The 24,957-nt window shown below is 32.7% G+C and overlaps 1 protein-coding gene across 1 annotated transcript in view; it reads left to right on the top strand.

The window, feature by feature from the left end:
- Positions 1-24,957, top strand: part of LOC139501741 (transient receptor potential cation channel subfamily M member 2-like) — a 59,872-nt gene that overhangs the window by 21,795 nt on the left and 13,120 nt on the right. Inside the window, exons 11-22 of the mRNA XM_071290886.1 lie at positions 3,165-3,265; positions 5,852-5,955; positions 10,330-10,666; positions 11,316-11,401; positions 13,050-13,098; positions 13,550-13,681; positions 14,432-14,677; positions 18,399-18,573; positions 20,223-20,382; positions 21,756-21,997; positions 22,909-22,990; positions 24,051-24,084. Of these exons, the coding sequence (XP_071146987.1) occupies positions 3,165-3,265; positions 5,852-5,955; positions 10,330-10,666; positions 11,316-11,401; positions 13,050-13,098; positions 13,550-13,681; positions 14,432-14,677; positions 18,399-18,573; positions 20,223-20,382; positions 21,756-21,997; positions 22,909-22,990; positions 24,051-24,084 (1,748 nt within the window). The remainder of the gene's footprint in view (positions 1-3,164; positions 3,266-5,851; positions 5,956-10,329; positions 10,667-11,315; positions 11,402-13,049; positions 13,099-13,549; positions 13,682-14,431; positions 14,678-18,398; positions 18,574-20,222; positions 20,383-21,755; positions 21,998-22,908; positions 22,991-24,050; positions 24,085-24,957) is intronic.

Below are 24,957 nucleotides of genomic sequence, written 5' to 3'. Positions count from 1 at the left end.
AATTACACAAGTCGCTTGTAGGCTAAAACATCCACAAACCGTATATACCACCCTTTTGTGATGACCGTTACAGTTGTGTAATGTCAATTCATGTCGTTCTTCTAAGTCACAACATTAGGAAAGTGTAAAATGCCTCAATAACTAGAAGAATATTCCGAACTTAACGCTCTGTGGATTCATAATTATTGGTCGATTAGAATTTTAGTTGGTTTCGTGGGTACAACAGGTGAACCTTGAATTTAAATGTTCAACAAATAACAAAATTTCTTTAGGCTATTTTTGCAGAAATAAGTAAACCACGAAATCAAACATCAAAGAACATACAAATTGTTATATCACTCCGACAATCTCCAAAACCAGACACGATAAAAGCAAAACCAGCAAGCGTTAATGCATTTTCAAAGCAATGAGTCAATATACATTAAAGAGAAAAGTAAAATCGCAAAATACTGAACTTAGAGGAAAATCTAATCGGAAAGTCCATAATCACATGGCAAAATTAAATAAAAAACACATATAAAACGAACTGTCATATTCATGACTTGGCACAGGCATTTTCAAATGTAGGAAATGGTGGATTAAACCTGGTTTTATAGCGCTAACCCTCTCACTTTGACGACAGTGTTATCAAATTCCGTTATATTTACAATGATGCGTGAACTAAACATACATAATAAATAAAATAGTCAAAATATGGGTACAGCAGTCATCATCGTGTAACAATTTTAAAAGGAACAATTTAACAGAACACAGAAACATCTATCTACAAACACATTCATTGCTTTGCGTGTCTGAAGTCAGAAAATTTTATACGTCACATATATTTGTCGTTCAATGAATATACAATTTTTTTTTAAATTTACATAGGCAATGTTAGCATACAGGGTTAAACAATCAAAAGAATGTAAGAATTAATTACAGAAATTGACCGAGATTTAAAATAGTCCAAAAATTATATAAAATCTATTAGAATCCACAAATATTTCATTCCACTTTGCGATTGAATAATTTTGACGTTTGTGGTTCAACGTATTTTGTAATTGATAATAGGAATATATCAGAATGAAATAAAATAGAACAATATCATACTGATAGGATCTCTTAAAGTACAGAGTCACGTTATAAGAACCAAAGAAATACAAAAAGTCGCATATACAAAACACACCAGCAAAAAATGAAGCACAATACAAACACATTGACTGGATGTTTAAGTACCGAGACTATCTTCTGTCAGAAAAAGGTTTTAAAGGTGTATATTGAGTTTCATGCGGAATGTTTTACTAATTTTCCTATTCGTGGTCATTGTGTTATTTGTTTTCCCTCTTATTCCATATATTCATAGGCACGCCCTGGTTACTAAACTCAGTTGCATCAATAGTAAGAAACTTACTTCAGAAGAAACATGATAAGTTCATTATTTATTCGTATCTATTGTTTATAACTGTTGATGTAAATGTACTTTGGTTTTTAGTCTTTGTTTACTCCTTGGTTTTGATTGTTTTTGTCTTCATCAATATTGCAATGTTCGTTTGTATTGACCTTTTGTATACATGTATACATATATATGTTCATTTAAACATTAATAGACCTACCATTTACATTAGGTGTAGGGGTATTTTATTTCGCGCGCGACCCTAGTAATAAATTTAATATTTGTGTTTATTATATTTCATTTGTGTGCGTGTGAGTGTAGGGGGAGAGGAAGGGGGTCATTTCATACTTATAAAATTTCCAAAGCAAAACATTGTTCGCTATCATGTGTACAATATATGCCAAATTTGTTTGAAACTTATATAATATGTTTGTATAAGTCAGTGCCAATCGATTATTTTGCATTGTGTGCGCTCTCACATGAATTATTGTTCCTAGATTGTTTATGAAACTTATTGCACAGGTTTATCAGGAATGTTTTGTACAAGTTCGAAAGTCAGTGCCGATCTAAAAAAAAATTGTACAGCTTGGAAACATTAATTATATTTGAAATTAAATTGAATTTGCTTTCAAGTGATTCATTTCTCAATCAAGATATTTATCAGATTATTTTTGTAATGGCCTTTACATACATACACTATGCTCAAAAGGGATAATTAGAACTCTCTTTGTTCATTCAATAAGGAGTGGGGAACTTGAAAATGTCTTGTCCGATTTGCTTAAAACTGTATTAGTACTAAGTTCTTTTTCGTAATGGTTGCAAGGTCTGTTTATCTATTTGTAAAATTCTATCTTTTCATTGTCGCTTTAATTATTCAGAGAGGATCGGTATCGCTGTGTCTTACGAATGCTTGCTAGATAAATAACTCTGCACTGTTATTGTTAAAGATACTCCGAATTAAATGGTCTGCATAACTTTTGGTGAAATTTAGATTTTTCCGTACAGATTTATAACAGTTTAACCCCAAAACATTATGTATGTGCTGTTTCAAGTCAGGAGCCTGTTATTCAGTGGTTGTCGTTTGTTGATGTATATCAATTGTTTTCGTTTATATTTTTTTTTTGTTCTTAAATCAGGCTGTTAGTTTTTGACTATGCATTATAGGTTTTTCTCATTGTTGAAGGCCGTATGGTGACATTAAGTTGTGAATATCTATGTCAATTGGTCTCTTGTTGAGAGTTGTATATTTGGTAAGCATACATGTTACACGTCTTTTCATTTGTATGTCATATAATTTTTTTCGAAAAGAAGGGTACGGAGGCAATTGTTCACAAGCCATATTCAACTCCAATTTATTGAATTCTATGTAAACAAAAACAGGTCTTTTTGTTGAATTATATGGTCAACATTAAATTGTCTGTTATATCAATAAGTCATTCCCTTTGTCTTTACTTCAATTTCCTAATAGTTCATCGTGGGAGGCGTGCAACATAGATAAGAGTTGATTGCAAAACGTAAAAAAATGACGATTATTAAGTAAAGTTAGTACATATTAGACACATACTGATTAAAAGAAATGAATATAACATTACAAAAGGACATGTTAATATCTTTGTGAAAAAATTAAGAATGAAGGGAAAAAATGACAAAGTGCGAAAACCCAATTGCATTCATATAACCCTGCAATTCGCGATCTACGAAAGTTGTTTCAAAACGTAAGCAACGATACATTTTGTAACTCATGAAGTAGTTGTTCATTTGATATCATGATTCAGCTTATCATATATTTCAGAATTTTTCAACAGAGAACTAGAAAGTAATGGTCTTTTATTTTTTGCTTTGATTGCCAACAGTTGCTCTGATGAAGCATTGCAACTGTTAGAAAAGGGAGATGTAAGTAACGAATATCATTTAAAACTAGTATGTATATTTTTCATAATTAAAATAAAATTGAGAATGAAAATGGGGAATGTGCCAAAGAGACAACAACCCGACCATAGAAAAAAACAACAGCAGAAGGTAACCAACAGGTCTTCAATGTAGCGAGAAATTCCCGCACCCGGAGGCGTCCTTCAGCTGGCCCCTAAACAAAGATATACTAGTTCAGTGATAATGAACGCCATACTAATTTCCAAATTGTACACAAGAAACTAAAATTAAAATAATACGAGACTAACAAAGGCCAGAGGCTCCTGACTTGGGACAGGCGCAAAAATGCGGCGGGGTTAAACATGTTTGTGAGATCTCAACCCTCCCCCTATACCTCTAACCAATGTAGAAAAGTAAACGTATAACAATACGTACATTAAAATTCAGTTCAAGAGAAGTCCGAGTCTGATGTCAGAAGATGTAACCAAAGAAAATAAACAAAATGACAATAATACATAAATAACAACAGACTACTAGCAGTTAACTGACATGCCAGCTCCAGACTTCAATTAAACTGACTGAAAGATTATGATTTCATCATATGAACATCAGGCACAATCCTTCTTTTTAGGGGTTTAGTATCATACCATCATAACATATATGAGAAGAACATAACCCGTGTCATGCCAACAACTGGTTTTTGAATAAATGTGTTTAGTTCCGATGCAAAGACCCTATAAGTGAATCAATATTAACGCCAAAATATGCAATCTTTAATGACCTGACAACAGTATCGTAACTATATCCCTTCTTAATAAGTCTATTCAAAGGTTTTGTTAGTTTTTGAGGTGAATACTGACACCTTTGTGCTTTATAAAGAATATTTCCATAAAAAGTTGGATGTGAAATACCTGAAGTTTGTTTCTTTCTCAATGCTTTCTGTCTTTTCAACGGATGACTAACCGAACGTGGTTTGTAATGTGGTTGCGAAGACCGGGCCTTTTCGTTACATATTATCTCATTTTCTTAAATAAACTCATCATAGATACAAAAATTGAAATTTTATATTTGCGCCAGACGCGCGTTTCGTCTACAAAAGAACCAGCATAACACTGTTGTATTATTTTGACAACTTCTGCAACGCTGTATAAGGTACATATACATGTAACTATCACTTGATTGATTGATTGATTGATTGTGATTAACGCCACTTTTAACGTTGTTGTACTATTTCGTTACGGTCAGTTTGAATTGTTTAAGGAAGCCGGAATGCCCGAAGAGAACAATGGGTTTTCGTATGCAAGGTATAAAGCAGAAACCTTGTTTTTCTTCTTTTTTTTTTATCAAAATATACAATACTTATGCTCTAATAAAAAGGACTAGCTTTGGCATCCTTCAGCAATTAGCATTTGTAGTTTAGTTATAAATATATAAAAATGCGTCTAGGGAGGATGGATTGGCACGATTATGATTGTCACATACTTAAACGACAATCAATTACTAATGTCCTTTTAAATGAAAGTTGGTTGCAAAAACGCTACTTATTGTTACCCTGCAAATAAAGTTATATCTGTCTGTCTGTCTGTCTCTTATCCTTACCGTTTAATAAATATTTTACCGTTAGACAGACTTGAGCTAATACAACGTGGTATGCAATTACATTATTGGCTGGGGTTGTGTCATATATCAAATGCAGATCAATATAACCTTTGACCCTTATGATAGTAAAACTTTGTACAATTCGTGTCCTGTTGATAACTTAAGCCCCATGCAATCTAGGATAACCAAACTTAGTTGCATCATTGGATGAGGATATGCCAAATAATAAAGTCAGTCTGACTTTGACTTTGACCTTGGACATGTATATCTATGATAGCAAACTCTGATCAAAATCATGTCCGTTTCATATCTTTCGTACCGAAAGACTTGGATAGACCAAAATTGGTATGCAGTTGCATCATGGACTTAAATATCAAATACCATAATCAGATCATTACACCCATAACCAAAATCATAGTCAATTCTTTTCTAATTTGTGTACACCATTTTTGAGCCATAGTACATAACTTGGCCAGACTTGGTATGCTGATACATGATGGAAACGGTGTGTCATATACCAAAGTCAGATCACAATGACATTGCATTTGACATTTGATCTCTATAATAGTTTTGATAACATTGTTTGAATTGTGCTTTATTGCATACCCTTAATTAATACATTTACTCATGCACATATATAACAAAACTTTACCAGCAGAAACATCCTACATTGATCATTAATTTTTAAATTTACAGTATGCACACCTTAGAAGCTTATTTCTGTGTCAGGTTTTTTCTTTCTGATTTTCCCTATCAGTAATCATGTTCCAATCTTACGCAGACGCAATCCTTATTTGAAAGGAACAACTGAAAATTAAAAATTAAAATGCCATTATCTCAACACTGAATTTCACAACAGAAGCTACAATGCAAATGCGGGCGTATCAGCATAAATATATACGGGTATGTCTTGTTTTAAACTTTTTAGTTTACTGACTAATGCAAAATATGAAAAAATCTACTTCTTTCTTTTGAGTTATTTTAAAACAAATAAAAGATTGATTTATTTAGGTTGGGATTCACCATATCCTAATTGGATGTGTTCTATTAGATGATGACATCAATAGTTGGAAAACACCAATAGTCGTAAAGGAAAAACTACAACGTTATAAAAGGTATCTTTTAAATATAAAAAAATAATTACCAATGAGACAAGTCTCCACAACAGACCAAATGACACCAAAATTAACAAGTACAGATCACCGTTCGGCCTTCATCTATGAGCAACGTCCATACTGGTTAACACTACAATGTGTTAAATATCTCTAGGTTATTTGTGCTTTTACGAATATACTACAAACACTACTATACGATTTACTAATATAATATGCAGTTTAAAAAGAATATAAGACAATTCGAACTCAATGGATGCGAAGTTAGTAGCCGGTTCGTTATTCGATATTCGATGTTCAATATCCAACCGGCTGCTAGCAGTCGGTTGGATATTCAAATTTATTTAAATCATAAAAATATATAATATTTGATAACATTAAAAGCATGATTTTCATATAGTTGAAAGGAGCAAAAAGATACGTACGAAATCGTTTTATGACCCCATCAAGTTGTCTTACACTCTCGTTGTCCTCGAATATAAACCCTTATCAGTGTTTATGTCGATTGCATATTTTTCTTTATGATTGTATTTATACTTTGTCTATTATGATTTATTTGTTTGTAATTGATATGCCTATAAGGGTCCTTTGATTAGGAAATAAACATATTTGATTTGAATTTATTTGATTTGAATTTATTTGATTTGATTTGATATATATAGGTTTTTATCAATAAAACGACATCAAAAATGTTTTTTATATCTTATATTTCTCAAAATAAAAACAAAAACCGATGACCCTAGAAACATTTATAATATAAATAGAAATAAATATGGAAAGCCTAAAAACAGAAATATATAGCGAAAACCTACCTGAGATCGCTTAAATGACGGTCACACACCCCTGTTCTTTCAAAGTACATACAATTGGACGAATTCATAGACTCTGTATATATAAAGATTGTATCAAAAGAATTTCCAAGAATAATATCATCTTCGATATCTACGGTCTAAGCCCTACGTAGATATCGAAGATGACATTATTCTGGGAACTCCTTCTAATACAACCTTTATATATACAGAGTCTATGATTTACTTGAATTTTATGGACATTGAAAGGCCAGGTGGGGTCTGGCCCTCATTTAAGCTGTTTCATGTAGATTTTCACTATATGATTCTTTTTTGGGCTTTCCATAAATATTTCTATTTGTATTCCAAGATGTTTCCAGCGTGATCGGTTTTACTTTTTGTTTTAAGAAATATCATATATAAAAATACATCTATGAAGGGTTTTTATTGACAAAAATCTGTATTCCATTAAGACAAATATGCACGTTAGAAAAGGGTTTATATTCGAGAACAACGAGAATTTACGACAGTTAGAAGAGGTCATGAAACTATTTCCTACGTATCTTATCAGTCCTCTTCACTATGAAAATCGTGCTTTAATGTTATTAAGAATTTCTTTTTTTTTATAATTTTCAACTAAATTTTGAATATCCAACCGACTGCTAGCAGCCGGTTAGATATTGAATATCGAATAACGAATAACGAACCGGCTGCTAACTTCACATACATTCGAAGTCAAGACATGTTAGATAAGAAATACAAAAGCAAAATTTTCGATATCGACAGGTCTATTCTAATTTTAATCAAGCCATTGTGGCCTGACGTCAAACTATTTGAAATATAGCAATGAATTCAACAGGGATGACTGTCATTTTGATAAGCAGATTAGTCTTAACGACATAGTATACAGTTACAGGGGAGGTCATGACGTTGCTAATGCAAAACGTTATTTTCCCGCCGTTTTCGACTTTTTTATGAGGTTTGTTTATGTTTAAATAAAAAATAAGATGTGGTGGGGTTAAACATGTAAGCGGGATTCCAACCCTCTACTAATTTTGGATAGTTGTGAAACATTACAACATAAGAACGGACTGAAAAACATCAGTTGAAAAGTTGATAAGTTCTTTGATAGTACTTACTATGTTCCTTCCGTCGTAACTACAATCCCCTTCCCTTTCAAGAATGTGACCTACCGAATGAGACTATTTACCGGATTTGTTATCGCATAAGCAACACGACGGGTGCCACATGTGTAGCAGGATCTGCTTACCCTTCCGGAGCACCGGAGATCACCCTTAGTTTTTGGTGGGGTTCGTGTTGCTTATTCTGTAGTTTTCTATGTTGTGTCATGTATACTATTGTTTGTCCTGTTTGTCATTTTTCATTTTTAGCTATGGCGTTGTTAGTTTATTTTCGATTTATGAGTTTGACTGTCCCTCTGGTATCTTTCGTCCCTCTTTTAGGTAACCAAAACATAGTAGGGACCTTCAAATATCCAGAAGAATACTCAAGCTTTGATGTGGTTATGATATGTTTATTTACTATTTTACATCAGATAAAACGATAACTTGAACTCATGAAGCGAGTGTATATGACGTCAATAGTTTAAGCTGGACAGATAGTAAAAGTCTCTCTGTGTAGTGCAGAGACTTGAATGTAGATGAATTTAAAATTTCATTCTTTAAGAACGTCAGTATAGTATTTACGGCATACCTTCAGACAATGTGGGCTGCTTTATCGACCAATACAAACAAACAGCTTTGAAAATTCTTGCAATTTATTTCTGAGTCTGGAAATAGGCGTATTACATGTACTCTTTCATCTTTTTTTTTAAATTATTTTCAAAATGTGATATGCTATTATCTTCAAAATTCATACATTTATAAAAATATGAATCCAGAGATTTTTTAATTAGATTTTTCACGTTAACGCCAATTTTTATAAAACGAAGAAATTGGTAACCTCATGACACTATTTCCAATACATCAACAAGTCAAAATGAGGGAGAACGAGCTATTGGGATGTTGGCAGCAGGAATGGCTCACATGCAGGTTGCAAATTACTCTAATGTCTTTATAATGACTATTGTAAGGCTTTACTGGCACGAGAAATGATCAAAGTGGCAGCATACGTGAAATGACGTTGCGTCAAGACAGGCACATCCGCTGTATTTGTCTCCGGAAACGATGTGTAAACGCGTCACGAACAGAACGACAAACTCATTGAAGAAATTAAAACATAATATCCGCCCAAACAGTTCGGAATTGATTGCGTCAAGTTGGTCTCAGAGCTCGTTTTCCGTTGAAGGGACATATCTTTACACAGCGTCACAGGATGGCGCGAATTCAATGAACTCGGCTACGGATTTGATTGAATAGACTAACATCAAGACAGGTCCTTTTTACCGATGAATTGAAATTCAATTTGAAATTTGGCGATGGCAGGGCCAGGTCTACCAGAGGTGCAATGAACGATCTTCTGATGTGTGCGTACAGGACACAGATCAGTTTTGTGGTAGCGGCAGTATGATTTTGGGCAGAATAACCTACCAGGAACGCAATGATCTCACAATTATTGATGTTTATTTAATCTAAATGCAACAAGGTATAGGGACGAAATTCTGGCTCAATTCGTTCTGCCGTTTCTCTGAAGGCATCGGTTTCACCACGTTTTTCAGCAGGACAATGCCCTTTTCCAAGTGGTACACATTTTGATGAACTTTTTGGAGAGTAATCACAGGTGTGTATTGTCATGGCCAGCAATGTCTCTAGATTGAGAGCCAATTGAACACCTTTGGGACGAACTTAGAGGAAGTATCAGAAATAACCCGAATCCACTGGAAAAGCTCGCCCAGCTTCGAAAAGCACTTTTTAGGTAATAAAACAACAATCGCCAAGGCTTCATTCAACGTCTAATTGATTCAATACGACGGAGGTGTCAGGCTAACATAAATGCAATAGGTGGTCATGCACTGTATTGACAAGTTAACTTGAATTTTGAACTCGCCCTGTTAAAATTGTCTGATATGTGCAATATTGTTTAAAATAGGGAAAACTTGTAAATATTCTCTTTAAAATGATGTTAGCTAACTGTTCAATTAACGTATTGTTATCAATGTTTTGTTATAAATAATATAAATGATCTTACAAACTTTTAACGTTTCTTGTTTTGCCTAGTATATTTTAGATGGACAATGATATGTTGGTTCTTTTTTTTTTAAAAGTATTTAACCTCTCTGTCTTAGGCGATTTTGAGGTCCTCTGTTATGACATGGCCATAGTGATCATAGTGATCATATCGTAACTTCGACGATTCATAATTCCAAGTTAAAGGAGTACAATTTTCGTTGACGTCTTATGTTACCGACCTTTAATTCAAAATAAATTTCTACTGTTTTTTTGTATGTGTATGAAATAACAGGTGGTTCTGCCTGTGTGATCAAAATAGGGAGGTATATAGTTTTGAACGGTAGCGTCATTAACTATACTCAATAAGTTCATAAATTCTATACCTCTGTTGTATAGCATGTGTTGAATGTTTACAATTACTTTCTATGTGATCTAATATTATATAATTTTTGAATAAACAGTGCTTTCACTGAGAGAGCTATTGCAATAATAAGCATTATTTACGGTCAATATACACAAAATGAAGAGGATGAACAAAGAAAGGAGGATACTCGGAAAGATGAGCAAATAGATGATAATACTTTACACTTGACACCAATTTGCAAAGAAGAGGAAGAACATACTTCAGAAGATAATAGATTATGTAACAATATCAATCACGCGGAAAGGCTGTTGTTGAATCACGGATACTTACGGGATGCTATTACCACTGAAAACAACTTGTTCTTAAAAAATGAGACAGTCAAGACAATCTTAAACAGAAAGTGGTATGGTACAGCAAAAATAAACCTTCTGACAGTAAGTATAATCAATAACAAGTTGTATTACTGTGAACCAGATGAATGTCAAAGATTGAAATATAATACACACAGGTTATACATTTTGAACTATAAACGGTCATTATGAATTGTTCTATTCTCAAAAGACGAAAAGTCTTATTCAATATTTAAGCAAATTTTCAGGGAGGGAGTGAATGAAAGGCAATAGGACACACGAACGGATGAACACAGATCATTGCCATATCTTCTATGGAGCGAGTGCGGTGGTTAATATTTTGCTTTTCAAGCATTAGCTGCTCCAATACTATTTTTTTTAAATTCAAATACCAAGTGTTTTGGATTGAAACTGTATCACATAGTGTATATACAAAATGGATGTCTTGGTAAATACTATAACGGAAACGAACGTCACTGAGCGTATTTAATTTGGAATTTATTGATCGGATGGTCAATTATCGTTTATCGACACTTTCAGCACTATTGTGCTAATTGGGGCGGTAAGTTTTCGTTGTTAGAGGAAGCTGAAGTGCGCAAAGTGAAACACTTCACCTTCAGAAATAATAATTCGCATTTAGTAGGGAAGAAATGTGCAATCAAACAACATTGATACATGGAATAGTTATCTCTAAATAAAAGAAAAAAAATCATAATTTGTATCCCTTTTTCAGATGTTAGTCGTCATTGTTCTTGCTGTGGTCCACCCATTTGTGTTACCGTTCTTAATGATCAACCTTGAGAGACGTCCTTTACAATGGTAAAGTAACTTTTGTTTTGTGTATAATCATTTTATCCTACTATGTATCTGTTTCTTTATAGATCAAACATTATTCGCTGTGGATAAAGTGCCTAGAAATTCAACCTCATCATAATATAGTAGATCTGATCTTTACTTCTTCGGAACCTGTAAATTTTATTTCTCACTTCTACGTCAACACGTCTGCCTCACATTGCGCTGTCACTTTATCCCCTCCGCTAACTAAAGCTGATAAAAATAAGCTTTCATTTTGGGAGTTATTATCTTCTCGTAGAAATTCAACAAGGACATCTGATACAACACACGAAGTATTCTGAAGTGTACTGGAATTATCATCTACTCATCTCTTCCTGCTAATTTTTTTTAAAGCATACAATCACTGTAAATTAATTTACTTACATCCTATAGATTTATAGAGATATGATTGGTTAAAGGACTACACGTGGTGACAATATATATATTTGATATAGGATGTCCTTGAAAATACATGGTTAGTTACCATATGGGGTTAGTAAGAAGTTACTTCCCTTTTAAAACAAAACAGATGCCACAATCCTTTATAAAAAACAACAAGGTGTTGGGGAAAAATCTGAAAGGATTCAACAGACGAAGAAATTGATGATGAAAGGTTGAAATAAGTCCATAAAACATAATTAAAGCTACAAAAATAGTTATTGTTGGCATATCAACGTAGTACTTCCCTTTCAAAATAAAAAAAAGAAATCTGAAATTATTCAACAGACGAAAAAATTGATACATGTAATAGGATTTAAATAAATTCACAAAACAAATCTAAAGCTAAAAAGTTGTTATTGTCGGTTTTTGTTTATTGTATAGACAAATATAGTACGTTCTTAATACTAAGTATTCAAGACGTATCACTTCGATAGGCTGCTAGTCAAAATACCACACGTGAAGATAGTCGGTAAGATGAATTCGTTACAAGGTGTGCTAGTGACCTAATACGATATATTTGGGGTCAATAAATTCCATATCGGGATTCAAGCTTCGCTCTAACCTCAGATGGAATTTACTGACCCCATGTATATCGTATTTGGTCAATAACGAACCATGTAACTGATAATATATGTATACGTCTGCCTATGTAAATATTATAAAACTGGACGAAGTAATATTCTAACTTCTAATAATATTCTTTAGAGATGTAATGAAATTGACTATCCGTGTTTATGCCGAAACTAGATTACGGTTTAAATTTTAATATCTTGGTATATATATAATATGGTAAGCAAAGTATTGTAAATATGATAGTTTATTACAATGTAGTTGTGAATCATTGTTGATGTTGTTACAAGTATATTCTTCTTTAGTTTGTTCATTTGACCAGTCTTTCGAATTCTAACAGTAGTTACTCGATGTATTATATTTTCTGTCGGAACTGATGTCCCTTTTGAATTGAATATGTTATTGGTGTTCGTCTTAATTTGTTTACGTTTTTTTTATTCGTGTCTGATTTAAATAATAATGCTATATTTTGTGTTATCTTCATTTAAACTTCGTATTATATTTGATCATTTTCATATGCATGCGATGTATTGCTCCTTGTATATAAGCGGTTGAATGAGTGCAGAATAATTATCTTCGGTAGTAAATCATATGCCAAAAATGCATCATTATTTTTATGCAGGTTATACAAGATGTACCAGTTGCCTTTCCTGAAAGTAGTTATTCAAATGGTATGAAAGTTACATATTTTGTCTCTGTTTGTTATAAACTATTAACAGTTTATATTTTGAATGTGTAATGACCATTATCCAGCTGGGTACAATCGCTTGTACTCATGGTATCTTGCATCGAAATCACACGTGTTCATCTTGTTTAAGACAATTGTTGATGTTTAAGTCAGACTTTTTAGGCATACACATCATTCAAATATAATTACAATTACCCTTACTTTATCAACTACAAGTTGATTGGTTTAATCATCAACAAATTTAAATCGGTGTAAAGTTACTTCTTTAGTATAATCAAAAATAATTCAATTAGTATCGAGTTGTCTCTCGAACGCTCTAACGCTAGTGTCATTTTCTAAATAAGTTCAAGACATTTGGGTTATATCAATATATTTTATAAGTGTAACATTTCATTTTTGTTAATTATAAATGTTGTATTTTTTAAATGTACCAGCTGGGATTCCTAGTTGTAATTGTTGCATATGCATACATGTTGTTATTCGACTACAATGATGATGGTATTACCTCTACTGACTGGTTTATCATAGTGTGGATGGTCAGTTTTTTGGTGGATGAAATCAAACAGGTGATCTTTTAGGCATAGACTAACGCCTTTTTGTAGAATTCGTTATGTAAATGTTCACCCATTTCTCTGACGTCAGTCTTTAGTATTTACTGTAGATTTTTTGTCCAAGAATCAATTGACCACTGTATTAACTTGCGGGAACTTATATTGTAACTGCAAACTTTCAACTTACGATCGTGTATTCTCTCAAAAACGATTGACAGATGTAGGGTTCGAAGTCGCGCGTATTTTCTTTATAATCAATAGAGCCCTCAGTATATGCATGATACCACTACACATAGAGGGCTGACATTAATCTTTATTTGAATAATACTCTTAAAGTGCTTTATTGTCAATACATGTCTCATTGAACTCTATTTCTGTCCAAATGATAATTCGCTCTTGCAATCTAATGAAATATTTATATATTATGTCTTGATTTGTTCGTGTTTTCTAATTTCTTTTAATTTTGGTATTATTTTCGAGAAAATTGGTTAATTGTATATATCAGTATAATTCATTGATAAAAAAAACATTCATATGCCCATTTCACTTGTCACTTTTAACGAACAAGGACTTCGTTTTTTTTTTCTTTTCATCATGGCAATATCATACTTACAGTTTTGGTCTTATTATGTTTTCATATAATCAATCAATTTAGAAATAGGAATATTTTTACATGTGTAATCTGTAAGGCAGGAACCAATTTGTCAGATAACTAAACATGCAAATCATTAAGCTAAAAATGTTACCTACGATGCATCATTTTAGATCGTTGTTGCTTTAATGAGAAAACAAAAGAAAAACTATGCAAGCGATTGGTGGAACATATTAGATTGGTTATTCATAGTTGGATATACTTCAGGAATGCTAGTAAGGGCTGGTACAGAATCTGGATTCAAGAATGCATCGAAATGTTTATTACTTTTAACCTTCATGCTTCTGTGTATAAGAGTTCTAAATTTATGTTGTATGACAGAGTTTCTAGGACCGAAGTTAGTTATAATTCGCAAAATGGTATGTACAGTAGATTAACACTAATTGCTAGGTTAAAGATAATTCATAATGAATTTAAACACAATCTAATTGCAGTACTGCTCGCATATTACGTGATTCGGAAATAGGAAATACTAAAAACTAAAATTATATATTTTCTAATATAATGAACGATGATTTGAATGAAGCTTGATACTTTCAGCTGCTCCTAAAATGTCTGTTGTATCTTCCGAATTCGCCCTTTCTTAGACAAAAAAACAAAATAATTATTATACCTCTTCTGTTTTTAAATTTGCCTGTATATTTCTGCTCTGTAAATATGAATATGGTTTATGAGAATAAAGATCATTTAAGATGATAAAAAACACATAAGTTTTCTAAAGTGTTGACATAGTAACACGTTTGTCAGTCGTTAATTATTTTCTGTGTCTGTATATATGCAGTTGGCAGTTTGTATAGTGCTTTCACAATTATTATCATGTTTAGTTTAATCGGCCGGAGGGTTTTTAAAAACGAAGACAATGGTAAACACAGCTACTGCGATTTGACCAATTTTTACTGTTTACCTGTTTAAGTTCATTTACATTTCTACCTTAATTGCAATTTTAAATAAAACTGTTCAACCGGTCTGACGTTTTAACTAACTGGTGTAGAAATATAAGTCAAGTTATCAAATTATAAGATGATTCAAATTTGAATACTTACAATCCTATAATAATTTAACTCCGCTTCGTAGCTTCAATAATGTAGTAGTTAAACATATTTATGGGTTTATTTACATCAGTTGGTCATTAACAAGATATTTTGCACATTTTGAATTGCTACAAAAATGTCAAATTTCAGTTTAAGAACTATTTCCTCTTAATTTTGTTTCCCCACATGCATCAAGACTGTTATTAAAATAAATCGAGAATACTCCGTGAAATTTAAGTTAAGCTGAACATGCTGAAATATGAGTCCAATCTTATTTTCTAATATATATCAAATTTTCAATTCCTGGAAACGTATTACTAAGAACATATTGTTGCTTCACATATATTTCAATTTTACGTTATATGTACTTTATCAATTATTTCTGCATTCAAATATTTCGCGTAGTGTCGACTGTAGGTGTTAATTTCATCCGTAAAATATCTTATTTTTTATACTTGTGGGAATTAGGAAATTTCGAGAGATTTAATCAAAATAATTTTGTCGATTTTTGTCCGCAAGAAAGCTCGGAAATGTCATTTCAACTAGGATATGTCTATAAAAGAGGGACGAAAGATAACAGAGGGACAGTCAAACTCATTAATAGAAAAAAAAACTGACAACGCCATGGCTTATAATGAAAAAGACAAACAGACAAACAATAGTACACATGACATAACATAGGAAACTAAAGAAAAAACAACATGAACCCCAATAAAAACTAGGGGTGATCTCAGGTGCTCCGGAAGGGTAAGTAAATCCTGCTCCACATGTGGCACCCGTCGTGTTGCTTATGTGATTACAATTCCGGTAAATAGTCTAATTCGATAGGTCACATTCTTGAAAGGGAAGGGGATTGTAGTTACGACGTAAGGAGCATAACCGATATCATTTATGAAACGGTTATAGATTTAAACTTATTCGGATGTGCTGCATTTCGTCGGGTTATGTAGTGTATTTCAGTTGTTTCCTGTAATTAGTTAATACTTCAAGTTTATCATGTACATCTTTTGTATAGTAATTTTATAAATTTACTGTTTGCAAAAGTATATATAACTCTATATAATAGGGATGTTCTGGTAACTAACAGAAAATCTGTCCGTTTTTGGCACAACGTTTTTGATCTTTTGGTCCTCGATGCTGTTCGACTTTGTGCTTTCGGCTTTCAAACTTTTGTATCTGGGCGTCACTAGTAGATCTTGTGTGGACAAAATGCACGTCTGACGTATTAAAATTTTGAACTTGTTGCCTTTTGTTGACTGTTGTTCGTGTGTTTGTCAATTGTATTCTCAAATTTATTTATATTGTAGTCCTGTGGTGTTGAGTTGTTATTTTAATGTTATATTTCGCATGGCTATAAAAGAGGGAGATTTGGCATGCCACAAAACCAGGTTCAACCCAACATTTTTTCCTTTAAAAATGTCCTGTACCAAGTCAGGAATATGGTCATTGTTATATTATAGTTCGTTTATGTGTGTGTCACATTGCGATAAGACGTGTCACGGTACTTGTCTATCTCAAATTCATGTATTTGGTTTTGATATTATATTTGTTATTCTCGTGGGATTTTGTCTGATGCTTGGTCTGTTTCTGTGTGTGTTACATTGTAGTGTTGTGTCGTTGTTCTCCTCTTATACGTAATGCGTTTCCCTCAGTTTTAGTTTGTTAACCCGATTTTGTTTTTTTGGAAATGGATTTATGAGTTTGAACAGCGGTATACTACTGTTGCCTTTATTTATGCCATAACGGTCAACCAACGCGTGATGGCGTCCGTAAAACGTACGAAGTAATGATTTCAACTTCATCATTTGGAACACTTGATGTAATAGCTTTCTTATGAGCAGCAGCCCACTATCAAGAAAATCTTGATAGGAAATGCAAGCACGGGAATATCGTATCAATAGGGAGATATATACACGATATGCAGGTTCTGCTGGAATGTTGCTACTTAGAAATGGGAAGTTCACAATTGGAAAGCTGAAATCATCCCTTTTGTCGTAAAGTTTTGTTTTCAACTGACCCTATAAAATTCATGATAACGCGACGACTATAAAAAGAAAGAGCACGTGTCCCGACAACGTTGAGTTAAACAAATATATGACTATTTATCTCATTCTGTACTCTCATTCACTGCAGCCGAATACATTTGATGCTTTTGCGGTTTACTTAGCAAAAGATACTTGAATTTTAACTAGATTCCTCATTTTTCAGTATATAAAAGTGGTACTGGTGTGAACGGAAAATAACCTTTAATAAACATAAAGCGTCTATTGTCACAGTGATACATTTTAACGAACTATTTTTGTCGAATGTTGTTTAAGAAATTAACAATAACATTTCAGTTATAATACGAAATGAAATGACTGTGTATCTTAATATAATTATCAGTGATTTGCTTAACGACCCCTTATATACATGTACTTCTATTTCGACAGGAAAAATGAAAACTATTGAAAATTTAGTAATGTAATGCATCACATTACAGCTTATAACCAACGCACTTTGGCAAACTATCAACAAGATATTGTCACAATGGTACGATTGCACTACGGTGTCCAAACATCGCACTTTGACGTTTATGCTCATATTTGTGTAATCATAAAAAGCAGGGATACAAACCATTGGTCTTTACATATTTTCTTTATTTTGTCCATGTAGCATATTAAAATTATAAAATTTAACTACATATTTTTCGTATATGAGGTAAAACTCCCGACTGGTCATGTGATACAAAATAATTTAGTGTTATGAAATATAAGAAAAACGAGGTGCAAACTGTTTTTTGTTTGCTAATTAGTATTAAGAAAGTTATGGTCATTTAAAATTTGCCCGTGACGTTTCGGCAAAAAAATACAAATGTGATCCAGACAATACAGAGTTTGAGTAAAAAGGTAAAAAAAAAGATAACTCTATGAAATTAACAATTATCGCAAGTCTGCTCCATTTTCTTATAAACACATATAAGATGGTTTCGAACCAATAATGTAAGTAAACAAAATCCAATTTCATCTTTGGTTCATTTTATTGCACGTGTTTGGATTTTTTTCTTCAGATTAAACAAACTGTTTCCTTCATGACCATTATGACAGTCATAATGGTTTGGTACAGCGTATCTTTGTATGCCCTGTTATATCCGAATTCTGAGATTAGCTGGACGGAGATCGAAAACATAATGTCGAATGGTTACTGGGTGTTATTTGGAGAGTTGAACTTAGATGCTGAAACACGTAGGACTTTATTTAGATTGAACAATGTGTAGATAAAAAATTTAAAAAATAGTATACGGGAAAATCAACCTAGTTTAAAGTTATGATAATTGAAGACATATATCTACGAAGATACATAATCCATGGTTAATTTTAAATAATTCGTGTGCATATCTTTGCTCAATCTGTCATGTAATTCATTTTGATTGTATTGACTCATGCACACTTACATTGATGGTAGCTAGTATAGCATGAAAAAAAATATATATAAATGTACTAACTGTCTTGTAATTTGATTCAATCAAGCGATGCACTGGCTAATCGAAATGTTCGTGTGAATGCAATCAAATGAACACACTTTCTATGTTGTCGTTTGTGTCACCCATAGTGACGATTTGTTTTTGCAGTCTAAAATCTAACGTCTCATCAGTACTGTCTGTGTCATCATTGCTCGTCGCATGGCCTGTATATGACTTTCACATGTTTAGTTTTGGTTCTCCCTCGTTATATTACTTTTCGCATTAGTTCACGAATGTAACTGTGGTCAATATGAAAAAATATGTGTCTTGGTCTCGTCCTCAAGATTACGATTCATGGATGCAATAAATCTGTATTCTGTTAGGATATGTCATCGTGCTATAAAGTAGAGATATATATGTAGAGGAGGGTTGATATCTCACTAAACATTGTTGCGGCGAGAATCACCTTTAAATTTTTAAATTGTAGTCAACAAAAGATACAACTCACTAATACAATTTAACAAGATTTATTAAAACTGTAGAAAGTAAAGTCCTCGAAAAATGTGGAACGGAATTTTCCAGTACCTTGTAAGAAGTTTGAATAACGAATATTTTATTATGATCAATATGGAAAGGTGAAGTAAGTCGAATTGAAAGTTCCAATCATTCCATCAATATCTATTACAGTTCCAGTGATTTCTAAACTGCATAAGATTAATTTGTAAACAACTATCAGGCCACACAAAACAAATAAGACCAACATAAATAAATATAAAAATTACAATATTATACCACCTCCCCCCTAAAAAGAAGTTTGAGTGTAACAGAAACTTTTCAGGAATAATATGTACAAAAATACATAGTATATACAAAGTGTTTTGATAAGTTTTAGATAAAGCATCTGATATTACATTATCTTTACCTTTAGTATGTTTTACAAAAACATCATATTCCTGTAACAATAAATTCCACCTAGTCAATATCTGGTTTTTGTTTCTCATTGTATGTATGAAGGTGAGAGGATTATGATCAGTATAAACAAGAAAAGGATGTTCAACATGTTTAACCCCTCCGGATTTGTATGGCGGTCCCAAGAGTTTCTTGTCTTTGTTTAAGTTGAGTTAATCTTTATGTTTTTGAGTTAAATATGACGCCAATTTTCGTGGAACTTATATACATTTTTGTTATGATGGCCTTCGGCTGTTTTCTGTTCTTAGGTCGGGTTGGTGTCTGTTTCACATCTTCCCTATTTGCATTTTCAATTAGAAATAGTTAAAATCGTCTTATGAAGAATATAAGTGACTTCTCCTTTATGACATTGTGACAGTTCTGTATCTAAAAGATGTAAAACAGTATTAGAAATAAATATACGTATTGAGTTTGTTAAATCTGTTTTTGTTGATGTGTTTTTTATTATTATTTCTGTTCTAGTAACTGAACCAGATTGCACATTCAACAGAACGATGTATGAAAGTGGTATTTTACAGCGATGTCCTACTACACTTGGTGTACATCTAACACCTTATTTAAAAGCATTGTACGGATTAATAGCAGTAATTTTACTAATGAATCTACTTATAGCTTTATACAGGTAAACTATGAGATATATATCTCACAAACATATTGAACCCCGACGCATTTAAGGGCCTGTCCCAAGCCAGGAGCCTATGGCCTTTTTAGTCTTGTAGTTCTTTTTATTTAAGTTCATTTATATGTTTTCGATTTTAATGTGACGTTCATTGTCACTTAACTAGTAGTTTATTGTATTTAGGGGTTAGCTGCGAAACGCCTCCGGATGCGGGATTTTCTTTAATTACCTTCGGCTGTTGACTGCTCTTTTGTCAGTTTGTTGTCTCGTTGACATATTCCCCATTTCCATTATCAAAATTATATAGATATTACAATTCATGTAAAGGGAAACCAACAATTGTCATAATTTGAAGTGTTTTATGCCCCACCTACGATAGACCAGGGGCATTATGTTTTCTGGTGTGTGCATCCGTCCGTTCGTACGTCTGTCCCGCTTCAGCTTAAAGTTTTTGGTCAAGGTAGTTTTTAATGAAGTTGAAGTCACATCAACTTGAACTCAATACACTTGCTCCCTATGATATGACTTTCCTAATCATAATGCTAAATTAGAGTCTTGACCCCAATTTAACGGTCCAATGAACATAGAAAATGATAGTGTGAGCTTCAGGTTAAAGTTTTTGGTCGAGGTAGTTTTTGATGAAGTTGAAGTCCAATCAACTTGAAAATTAGTACACATGTTCCCTATCATATATTTTTTTCTTATTTTAATGCCAAATTAGAGTATTTACCGAACATGGAAAATTATAGTGCGATTGGGGCATCCGTGTACTGTAGACACATTCTTGTTTTAAAAGATATAAAAAGTGTTGAAAATAATTTGTTGATCTCTACAACTTTAAGTATTTGATTACAAAATAACTGCCACAAAATCATAATTTGATACACATGATACATTGCAATATGAACAACATATTTACCATGTTTACACCTACTTGCATATATTACAAAATATGAAGATAGTTGTTTGTCTTAATCCAGGAATCTGATGTTCATCGGTGTCGTCTGTTTATGTTTTTCATACATGTTTCTTGTTTTTCGTTTTTTATATAGATTAGACCATTGATTTCCCGTTTGAAATGTTTTACACTAGTAATTTTTGGGACTCTTTATAGCTTGCTGCTCAATGTGAGCCTAGGCTCCGTGTTGAAGACTGAGTAGTCGCATTGACACTCATACCACATCTTCCTATATCTATATACAAATATATTGTCTCTTTGTATTCAATGGAAGCTGCATATTTATATACGTATGATTATTATTTGCGGCAAGTTTTGTATGAATATTTGAATAATTGATAATATGAACGACGTTTTGTTTAACAAATAATCAAACTGAATTCACAAATATGAATTAACTGCACATCTCTTTTGACAGTGATGCCTATAATTTAGTACAGCAAGAATCTGAGGCATATTGGAGAAAGATACAGCTTAATTTTCTAGAGAAATTTTGCATCAAAACGCCATTTCCAACGCATATGCAGATACTTGCCTTACCGGGAACAATTCTCTCAATTCTTTGGTTGTGGTGTGTATGCATGTTTTCAAAATGTGGACGGAAACCAGATGATCCATATAAGACTCCTGATCTCAACAGTCAGTCAATGATTGTTAGAGGTATGAAGTAAACTGATTTGAAACAAGAACTATCTTTAAAAAAGATATCCGACGTATTTAAATTTGAGTATATGTTTAAAACTATCATTTCGATAACCTTCAGAAGCACAAAGATACCATTTAAATAACGTTTTCTCTGTTTGTGTTCAGTATTCTCGGTCCTCGTATCTTTCTGTTTACATTCACCAAAACCCCGCGGAAATCTCACATGCGTAGGTGCGTTCTAAAAGTCATGTACGTTCGTACAACAAAGTTTACATTAAAAATTATATAATTGTCCCGAATAAACAGCTGTCACGGATGCAAAGAGCTATTTAATAAAAATATAAATCTTTGTAAGATCTAGTTCAAATATTTATAGTTTTTCACTTGCTTTCCATCACGATATAATTAACTAGACGTTTTTTCAAACACAACCAAATCACCCACCATGACAGCATTTTGTCCAATCACAGAAAGGATTTTCGAGCATGCGTATTATGTTGCCATAGTTAAGCGTCCTTAAGTTCAAAGGGCACAAACCGAAACTAATACCGACTACGTCGGAAAAAAATTTATATTTATTATATCCTTTTCAGTTAACATATTTGCATCAATCGTTTTATAAGCAGGAACACTTCACATCATAGAAATGATCTGATAAAACTTCTTTGACAGTTGCAATTTTGAATACGTATAAGAATGTATTTTGAGTACGAGAAGGAGTTTTTTCATATATATGGAAGACGCAAACATGTCTTACCACTTTTGTACTATTGATTAATCAATACTTCTTTAAATATGTGTATGAATATAGTCTTTCAGTCATCCATTTGAATGCAGTATCAATTACATGTTATTTTCGCCATGCTTCAAGTGTACCTTCAAAATTGTACATACTCATTAACAGACAATGCCTTTTAAATTTTCAGCTTTCCTCTATGAAGCAAATTATGATATAAAGTTAGAATCGACATATTCTGCAGAAAAATATAGTGTACAATCAGCCAGAGGGTAAATTTTGTGTGTTTTTATTTTAACATTGCTAAATATTTCTTCGTGGTTTCTTCGTGATATCTTTCATTGTGAACCCCAAGGGTGACTGGGGTATAGAAATATGGTCACTTGGTCTTCTCCCGACCGGCAGTAAAACGTTTGCTGGAGTGGGGCGTCCGTTTGGCTGTGCGGGATGTATCAAGTTCGCAGTCACGTCCGTCAGAAGGGGACGTTAAATCCGATGCCTCGTGTAAAGAGAGTGCCACGCTCTTTGCACGTTAAGAACCCTTGCAACAACTCTTTGAGGGGTCCGTAGGTGGCCTGTTGCAAGGCAAAATTTCTGTCCCTATCCAATATACATGTACCCTCATTTTCCAGTGGCAGTCCAAATTTCCCCGACCATCATCCTAGATGGCCTCTATTAAAACAACCTACCTATTGTATTTATTGTGGACTTGTTCTCGTCCTGAATATGCATGAAATATTTGCCACTGGACGTTAAGCAACCAACAATCAATCAATCAATCTTTCATTGTGAAGGTAGGATGTTAATTAATGTAATTAAAACAAGCAAACAATTACAAAACAAACTGAACTCTGACGACAATTCAAAACGGAAAGTCCCTATTCAAATGTCAAAATCAAAAGCTCAAACACATCAAACAACTGTCATACTCCTGACTTGGTACAGGCATTTTCGTATGTAGAAATAGTCTAGAAAACTCGTATAAGCTTTAACAAATATATTGCAAATATTATAAACTGCATTTAATTTAGGTTTGTGTTAAAACTTTTCGATATTCAATTCTAAAAACAAATTATACTGAGGTGATCGAACACAACAGAGCAATACTATAACACATTTATAGAAGTTCGTAATTGCTTATGAGGGGTTATGTTAGATAATTATATAAGTACAAACTAAATCTAGTGTCAACATATTCGGTAATGAATATAGCTTGCAAGTACAAATGTCGTATATTCAAAGTATTTAAAAGGTGCTTTTATGTAACATTATGTTTTCTGTCTTAAAATATGCTTACTATATATAACTTGGCTATTTTCTTTTCTATTTCAGTAAAATAGATCTCTCGGCTATTGATGCAATTACGGTAAGCGTTAATATTTTTTAAAAGTTAAATTTTGGATGTAACCGGTCTTCTGATTGGCTGACATTATTTCGTTTTTTCAGCTCCTATACATAATTTTGGCATTTGACCGTGACGTCATCAACGTTTTTTCATGATTTACTCCAGTTTAAAAATGAATTTAGAATTAAATTATAAGAAATGACTGTAATATTGTTTCTGTCTATTCGAAATAACATAAAAAATGTGGTACTCACTATAAGAGGAAATCGTCCTCAAGTTGTCAATGATCAATGTACATGTTTATTCCGTATGTACTCAATCAACATATAGAAACTTAATATCTAGAAATTGTGGATTTTTTGTCATTGTACTTTTTGCATAGACTTTTACACTATGTTGTGTTGTTTAAAAGGATGATGACCTGTTAAAAACATTAAGCTTTTTCGCAACCTATGTTCAATCTGAAAAATTGTTATGAAAAATTTCAACTCTACGAGTGGCAGTTCGTGTCATTGACGATTTAAACATACCGAATGAAATGTCAACACGTTTATGTATAGTTTTAATGGGTTGGGTTTTACTAAAAACATGTTTAGTTACCATTTTCAACGCGTTTGTTATCATTTTCAAAGCCTTGGATGTAGAAACTAAAGCCTTGAATCTTCATTCATACGGTAGGAAAAAAAAACGCATCGGGTTTATATTATATGAGCACATCTGCACAATTGTCAAAAACTTTCTTACAAAGTACTAGCATTTCTTATTTGGTTATTTTATTGCACTATCACTCATAGATTTTTCTATTAAAAAAGAAGTCAGAAAAATACCATGACTCACTTGTTTTGTGTGGATTTCCCTTTGTCATAAAAATATCTAAATGTTTAATGTATTTGT

The sequence above is a fragment of the Mytilus edulis genome, chromosome 13, assembly GCF_963676685.1.
Source record: "Mytilus edulis chromosome 13, xbMytEdul2.2, whole genome shotgun sequence".
Classification (NCBI taxonomy): Eukaryota; Metazoa; Mollusca; class Bivalvia; order Mytilida; family Mytilidae; genus Mytilus; species Mytilus edulis.
The sequence above is the reverse complement of the archived record's forward strand: the minus strand, read 5'-3'. Positions and strand labels throughout refer to the sequence as shown.